Below are 8996 nucleotides of genomic sequence, written 5' to 3'. Positions count from 1 at the left end.
CACAAACAGATGCCTCTAATAGTTCCAGGCCACACCCTGACAGACGACCTCCCCAAGATAGGCGACCACCCGTCCTCTCACCCTGGACACGCAGAGTGAGGCTCAGGCCTGACTCAGCGCAACGGTACCTCCACTTCAGCTCAGCGGCCTCCAACGTAGCGTAAGTAAAACCACCTGCAGCGCAGTCAGAGGTCATAACCACTACGGTAATGGGTGAACCCAATGTCAGACAAGCTACAGACACACATTCAACTCTGAATGACACCACACACACTGTATTACCAGCAAACATGACAGCGATTAGTAAACACACACACACACACGCACAAATCTCCACATGGAGTGTTCAGTATGGAAGCTTAGTCCTTACCAAAAGGTCACGTGCACCCAAGGCGTTCACAAGCACAGTAGGTCTTATGAAGCTGGGTGGGATTCCACTGCATGATTAAAGACAGCAAAGGCCTTTGATCTGTAATGAGCTGCAATTAATGCACCCTATAATGTGGGCATTAATAACCTTTCTAAATATGTTGGTATTCTGAGAAACAAATGCAGGTTTGCCTTACTTCTTGCACTTGATTTGGTTTAACATCAGCATTCTTACTTTTTTTAGGTGATTAAAGGTTAGATATTGAATTAAATGATAATATATTTTATATACATTAAATATTTTCTTCACACATCCACGATGGAGAACAAATGAACACACACACACACACACACACACACATAACATGCATAACACCATGTTCAGGTTTGACTGTAATGTTGTGACATAATTGCCAAACGATTATACTTCAGTACCAAAAAAAAAAAATTATGAAATGTTAAATTGTTGTTATAATGATGACTTTGTCTAAACATAAACTTGGGAGTGGTATATGAGCCATTGAATAATCCTCTGCTGCCATCTAGTGGCTGTTCATGTTATTTTAATTTTAAAAGTGTTTGTTTTCCAGTAGATGGCAGCAATCTTCCACCAAACCATGGCACTTTTTCAAAAAAATGTTGCTATTTCATTTAAATTAAATGTATATATTCAAATTATTACAAATTGAGGCAAATAAAAAATATAAATTCCCAAAAACTGCTCAAATACTTTTTTTATTGTACAGTAAAAACTAAAATAAAGTGGGTGATATTACGTTTTTTTTAAAAATTACATTATCATGTTACAAAATCTTTTTTTTTTTTTTTTGGTCTGGTGTAAGCTAGTTGGACAGAAAAGGGAATGTTGTTGCTCTATGTGTAATAGCATAGCAAGCAATATATAACACAAGTGATATTAGCCTAAGTTATTATATGCATAATATTACTCATAACTCGATGAGTGATAGCTGTATACATACCTTTATTTGCACGTTTCCCCTCTCCAATTCTTTTTTAATTTAGGCTCCTGATGGCTTAAAACTTTTGTCTTATACATAATTTCAATTTGTGTTGATTTAGAACTTCTTCCGCCCCCACTCCAGCTTTCCCCACTGGAAGCCCTGAGCATAGAAGCCCTGAGGTGATGTAAACCAACCCCGACTCCTCACTTCTGAGTAGCCTACTTTTCAGGACGTAGGCTACACTCCGTGTGCGGCGTCATTTGACGTGATGTGCAAATGAGCGGTAAAAACCCGGGCTCGCGGTTTTTGTTTGTTTGATGTTGTTTTTTTTTGCTCGGCCGCCCTGGGCGGTTGCCCGTGTAGTCTATGTCTAAATCCACCACAGTAGGCCTAATATATATATATATATATATATATATATATATATATAATTATAAAATATGTACAGATCTCGATAGCTCTGGAAAAAAATTAATGCAAAATTAGCAGTTTCTCTCGATTTACTATTTATACACATGCGTTTGAGTAGGCTACAAAACAAATTGTTTTATTATAAACTACTGACAACATTTCATAATTTTAAAACATTGTCATTTAGAGCATTCAGTTGCAGAAAATGACAACTGGTCAAAATAAAACAAACAAACAAAAAGCCATGTTTTCAGGCCTCTAATAATGCAAAGAAAACACATTTATATTAATCTTTAAACAACACGATACGGTCTTAACTTTGAAAGAGTTCAGAAAACAATATTTGGTGCATAACCCAAAATTTCATGCGTCTTGGCATGCTTCTCTACCAGTCCATCACATTGCTGTTGGGTGACTATGCAACTCCTGGCACAAAAATTCAAGCAGCTCAGCTTTTTTTTTTTCTTCTTTCTTTTATGGCTTGTGACCCTCCGTCTTCCTCTTGATCACAAGAGTTTGTGATGGACACGTGACTCAAGCCACACACAAGGTTATCCTGGAAGAAAACTTTCTCCTGCTCTGACAATGTTCCCCAACCCGAAGGATTGTTTTTCCCACAGGACAGTGCTCCATGCCACACAGCCAGGCCAATCAAGGTGTGGATGGAGGACCACCAGATCAAGAACCTGTCATGGCCATCACAATCTCCAGACCTGAACCCCACTGAAAACTCTTGATTTTGATCTAGAGGAAAATGGAAGATCACAAGCCATCAAACAAAGCTGAGCTGCTTAAATTTTTGAGACATGAATGGTGAGCCAGGAACCCTTGTGATTGAAAATCAGGGTTATTCCACCAAATATTGATTTTTGAACTCTTCCGAAATTAAAGCATTAGTATTGTTTTGTTTAAAAATTAATATAAACATGTTTTCTTTGCATTATTCGAGGTTTGAAAACAGGCATCTTTTTTTGCAAATAAATGCTCTAAATGACAATATTTGAAATTTGGAATAAATGTTGTCAGTAGTTTATAGAATAAAAAAAAAGTTCATTTTACTCAAACACGTCCATAGAAACAGAAAATTCATAGAAACTGCAAATTTTGCAGTGGTCTCTTAAAATTTTCCAGAGCTGTATGTATGACATATATAAATTATAATGCATATATAACATAATATATATATAATAGTTTATTTAGGCCCAGTTTCACAGACAAGGCTTAGATTAAGCCAGAATTAGGCCTTAGTTCAATTAGGACAATTAAGTAGTTTTTTTTATAAACATGCCTTAGGAAAAAAACAAAACCAAAAAAAAAAAAGAAAAAAAAAAACACATTACTGGTGTGCATCTTGAGACAAAATAATGGCACTTTACAAGTTGCTTAAAGTTCAAACATGCATTTTAGTCTGGAACTAGGCTTAAGCCTTGTCTGTGAAACTGGCCAGTAAAGTACTAATCTTAACTCAGAGGACTAATCCTGGAGATTATCATTTGCTGCCCTCTACTGGTCAGGTCAGTTACTGCCTACTTAACAGACTAAATTAAACATGAACATATGAAATACTGTTCATTTTGACTGTAATCCCTCAAGGTTAAGCAAGGTAAAATATGAAGCCATAAGTCAGAAATCTTCCAAAATAAACAAATACTGTTTTCATATCAAGTTATTTTTTAATAACTTAAATTATGTTTTAACCATAATTAGAAACCTTTAATTTTCATTTGAAAATGACAAATTATATTTCCTTCACTTGTGCACAAGTTATACTATGTTATTCTGTTTTGTCTGGTGCAATCCACAAAACTGCAAAGGAAAGTGACTAACTAGGAAGAGACTCAGTGGGCTGAACATCAGGAGGGGTTGTGAAAGAAACAAGAGAATGTCATATAAAAAATTCACAGGAAAGAACTGAACTGTACAGTTGAAGAGGTCTTCTGTTTGAACTTCAAATCCTAAAGGTAAATGCCTCAGAGAAAACAGACCTGGAACCAGATGGCAAATCTGAACCAGGCAGTCAACACACACACACACACACACACACACACACACACACACACACACACACACACACACACACACACACAGGGTTTTGTACCTTGATGAACACAAAAACAACACCAACTGCATGAACAATGATAAATCTGTTGTTTAAAACAAGCAGACCAAAGACTGAAGAGTCTAAGTTGAGAAAGTTCAATGAACTTACATTCATATAACCGTTTCTTTCTTAAAACACCTGAAGAAAAAAAGGTCTTGAAGACATACAGTGCTGAGGCAGGTGTTTAAATTGTCCTCTGGTTTGAAGTTTCAGTCCTCTATCTGTTTTTGTTGTAGGTCTCAGGTAAACTGGCACTAAACATTATGCTGATCCATGAGTAGATGATGGTTGACTGGTCATAGCAGAAAGTTAGTGTCCAAACACTTAAAATTATGAAAAATATTAACTAAAAAATAACAACTTGCTCCAAATATGAAACCGGGGACAATATAAGGAAAAACGAATAATTTGGTGGGGGGAAAAACATGTTGAGTCAAATAAAAAATAATTTCCATGAGGAAAAAAAGGCTTTTAAAAACTAAAGAAAAAATAAAAATAATAAAAGCATTAATGTCAACCCTTCCTGAGAACAATCAGAAAAAAATAAATACACCCCATTCCTTGTTCCTCAGTGTGCATTTAAATGTGTATGTGTGTGAAGGGCAGACAGGGACAGGGCAATCAGTCCTGATTTTCTTGGCTGGTTTGTCAGTATCCCTGCAGTCCGTTATAAACCTTCTGAGATGGTGCCTGTTTCAGAAGTTGTCTTATACCTGAGAAAAAAAAATATATATTTGTTGCATTTATTAACTCACAAATGCGCAAAAACATACAGAAACACCACAGTAATCACACAGAAGAGGGACAATCTCTCTACTCAAATAAATCCCATTGTTCATATTCTCTAGATGTTCTCTTACCATCTTTCTGCTGGTCATCAAGCTGCTCCTTGGGGAAATCTACATCAAAGGTGATTATGAGCGATCCACGGATATTGTTGTTGTCGAAATTTGGTAGGCCTTCACCCTTCTTCCAAATACGAGCTCCTGGCTTAGTGATTTTATCTCTCTCAATGTGCACCTACAAGACCAAAAGATGAGTCTCTGAGTTTGTGAAGAGTCTTATACAGGCCAAATTTTACATTTATACATTTTACATTTCAACATAACCTTGAATCAACTTCACAGGAAAAAAGTAAATCCGTTGAAAGTAAAATCTGGTAAATTAAACATGCCTTGTGGCCATCTAGATGAGTGATGTACATCTCAAAACCGACCAAAGCCTCTACCAGAGAGATGGTGACGTTTGTGTAAAGGTCGTCACCTCTGCGCTCAAACACAGGATGCCTGGACAAGTACAAAATTACATGTGATGAAATGAAACACAGTCAGTTCTAAATCTCACTCTTTGAAAGGTACATTCACCGAAAGTATATTACACACAAAGGGTTAAAGGGTTAGTTCACCCAAAAATGAAAGTTCTGTCAATAATTACTCACCCTCATGTCGTTCCACACCTGTAAGATCTTCGTTCATCTTCGGAACACAAATTAAGATATTTTTGATGAAATCCGAGAGGTATATGACTCGTCCATAGATAGCAATATAATCACCACTTTCAAGGTCCAGAAAGGTACTAAAGACATCATTAAAATAGTCGACGTGACTGCAGTGGTTCAACCTTAATTTTATGAAGTGACGAGAATACTTTTTGTATGCAAAAACAAAACAATAACGACTTTATTCAACAATATCTTCTCTTCTGTGTCATTCTCATACGCTGTTTGCGTCCAGCGCTTCCAGGTTCTACGTCAGAATGCCGACTCATTATTGGCCGGCTCCTGCGTCAGCATCACACGTATGCGTCGTGCTGCTCACGTGTGCAGCTTTGGCCAATACTGAGCCAGCATTCGGATGTAAACACGGAAGCGGAAGAGATGGGGGAAGAGAAGAGATTGTTGAATAAACTCATTATTTTTGTTTTGTTTTTGTGCACAAAAAGTATTCTCGTCGCTTTATAAAATTAAGGTTGAACCACTGCAGTCACGTCGACTATTTTAATGATGTCTTTAGTACCTTTCTGGACCTTGAATGTGGTGATTATATTGCTATCTATGGACGAGTCATATACCTCTCGGATATCATCAAAAATATCTTAATTTGTCTTTCGAAGATGGAAGAAGGTCTTATGGGCATGGAATGACATGAGGGTGAGTAATTAATAACAGAAATTTAATTTTTGAGTGAATTAACCCTTTAAGAGTTCTTTTTGCAATAGTATTATATTATTTTTTACTCTTACTTCAAAACTTTGATGCGGAAACGCAGATCTCCAGGCTCACCATCAATGTGAGGTTCACCTGTAGTCAGTCAAACAACAGATACATAACATACACTCGATAAAACATATGTTGCAGTAGCTAGCTAATTGATAAAAATAAGTGTTACTGTACTGAGTTATCTGTAGAATTATTTCCTATACCTTCCCCAATGAAAGGGTATTCCATCTCATCTCTCACACCCTGCTCGATCTCCACCTCTAGTGTTCTCTCCTCATTCACAAGCCTGGAAACAATAATACAACATTTAATAGAAAATCATGACATGTCTTGGTGAGTCAACATGAGAGTGATTATTGGGCAAACTTACTTGATATTGGGGCATTCATCACAGACTACTTCCTGGGTCATCTGGAAGCGACCTGGTCCTAGCTGTGTGGTTCTCATTTCTTGCCGGCAGTTGCATTTTCTTTTGCCTGGCGCTTCTTTTGCAACAGGTTTGTTTCGTATCACCTACGTGTTGAAGAAGAGAGGAAACAGAAGGACAGGAAAAAGGAAAGGAGATTACTGTCCATTACCATGTGACTATGTACACTGCCAAACAAAATTCTATGAAAGAACACTGAGGGTCTGAATACTTCAGTACATCAGAAAGGAAATGGAGAGGGATCAAGAACAAAAAGAAGCTTACCTCTACAAAATTCCCTGAATACACCTCTTCTAGGGTTACTTCGAGGTCCAGTACTATGTCATTACCCCTTGGAATATCCCGGCCAGCTGGCTGTCTATTTCCACCGAACATAAACCCAAAGTCGCCAAAGAAACTTGCCAAAAAAAAACAAAAAAAACATATTTGAATATCAACACAGTCACATAGTGTAGATTGAAAGTGCAATGAAAAAGTGCAACATTTTTGTTTCAAACAGACATGCTTCTGACACTAGATTAAACAGTTATGCAATAGATTAACATATCAGCAATTAACTGTTAAAGAAACTGTTAATTAGGTGGGTGCCATCTTAATATTGTAGGCTTGTTTACCTGGAGAATATATCACCATGTGAACTTTGATGGCCTTCCTTTAACCCCTCCTCTCCATATGCATCATACTGTTTCCTTTTCTCCTCATCTGAGAGCACCTGCGTTCAAAAAGCACCATAAGAAAAGTCTTTTTACACTGGAAAAAACATCATGAACTCACTTATAGCCAATGTCAGAAATTAAATGCCACCTGAAGTTGTTCTCTACCTTCATGAGATTATTTTTGTTTAACATAAGAACATACAGGCCACTATAGTTAGATAGCAGATAAACAACAGCCGTTTTTTGCCACCACATTTTAAATAACTAAAAAATAACTAACTAAATTTGCTGCTTTCCTGTGTTGTTTTTGCCCTAAGAAACCATGGATACATTTCTAATTTCTGAGCTGTTTATAGACAAATTAAAATTTCACTCTTCCTTTTAAGCGTCCTGCTGAAATAAATAAATAAACATCTCACAGATGTACAATCATGATCTCATCGTATAGGCTACTCACAATCATCCATAATTTAAAATATATATTGAAATATAAATATTTTATTTTAAATATGTAATTATTACTATTGTATGTAATATTTAAAATATTCACTTGTATATGAAAACAGTATACTCATAAATCCTTTACAATATTGTTTATAATGAAGTAAACCACTGACTATTTTCTTTTAAACAGTAAATCATTTATTGTGTAAGAAGTCCATTTTGTACACACTGTACACTATTACATGCTTCACGAGCGGTCCACGTCACAAATCTTATGAATAACAATAAGCAGATGTTTCAACCAATCAGGTGCAGCCACACATTTCTTCCAACCAATCAAATCGCTCCATCGGTTGGTTTCTAACAACAACGCTCATGCTGGCCATATTATATCATGTCATTCCCTAATACACTTCAATCTAAATATCTATAATATCCAGTAAAAATAGTCTTTATTCAACATATAAAGCGTAAAAGGCAAAACGAAAAAGAAAAAAAAACACGTGAAATGACTTAACATAAACAATCATACCTCGTAAGCAGCTCCAAGGTCTGCAAATTTGTCTTGGGCATTTGGGTCATCTTGGTTTCTGTCTGGATGAAGCTGCAACGCCAGCTTTCTGTAGGCTTTCTTAATATCTTTAATTGATGCAGATCTACTAACTCCCAAGATTTTGTAGAAATCCCTCCTGAAAATACACATTACTTTAGAACTTCTGAATCATATATCAGTTCATTCATTCATTCAAATGATTGATGAACAGATACAGCTACATGGATACGGATGTCTATTTATTTAACATATATACATCTCGATGAGGAAATCAGCCAGGGGACAACAGACGCTTCAGATATTTCTCAAATTTATATAAGTGACCAATGACAGGCTATCAGCCTTGTTACAGCAAGTATCGGTACTTCAAAAAAACAGTGTCCTATTTAAAAAACATTCTGGGTTTTAAATAAATGCATTAGAGTACAATAAATAACGGAGATAATATAAAGTAGTTTATGGCGAGCTTCACCAGCATGAAGCATGAACAGTGGCGTAGACCAATCACAGTGAAACATGTGTACTAGCCAGAGTACTATAATGCACTAAACCTAAACCCTGTAAATAACACGATATTCACTTACCCGGCCAGCACTGTCACTATTAAATATAAAAGCAGAAAACACACACTCGACAGCTTCATTCCTCTAACAGCCATGGGTCCTTGTTTCTTTTAGAAGTCCAATAAAACACACCGGCTTTCTGTGATGTCTATCAAAAAGCCCCTTCCTGCTCTGTCACAAGTCCCGCCTCGTTTGAAAAAGGAAGTTATATAAAAGTTCAATCGAAAGAAAGTCTCACTGAGTCAAGAAAAAGTCTAAAATTATTATACGCAATCAGTTCTAATAACAAAAA

General features: G+C 36.4%; 1 protein-coding gene across 1 annotated transcript; it reads right to left on the bottom strand.

Moving 5' to 3' along the window:
• Positions 1-3393: 3393 nt before the first annotated feature.
• On the bottom strand, positions 3394-8913 carry dnajb11 (DnaJ heat shock protein family (Hsp40) member B11). Its single transcript, XM_051906087.1, has 10 exons — positions 8726-8913; positions 8121-8277; positions 7103-7200; positions 6753-6885; positions 6432-6574; positions 6265-6347; positions 6085-6142; positions 5018-5129; positions 4704-4863; positions 3394-4556 (listed from the first exon to the last, which is right to left on the bottom strand). Exons 1-10 carry the CDS (start codon positions 8797-8799, stop codon positions 4492-4494), a joined length of 1083 nt encoding a protein of 360 aa, XP_051762047.1. The 5' UTR covers positions 8800-8913; the 3' UTR covers positions 3394-4491.
• Positions 8914-8996: the final 83 nt, after the last annotated feature.

This window comes from Ctenopharyngodon idella, chromosome 9, assembly GCF_019924925.1.
Source record: "Ctenopharyngodon idella isolate HZGC_01 chromosome 9, HZGC01, whole genome shotgun sequence".
NCBI lineage: Eukaryota > Metazoa > Chordata > Actinopteri > Cypriniformes > Xenocyprididae > Ctenopharyngodon > Ctenopharyngodon idella.
The sequence above is the reverse complement of the archived record's forward strand: the minus strand, read 5'-3'. Positions and strand labels throughout refer to the sequence as shown.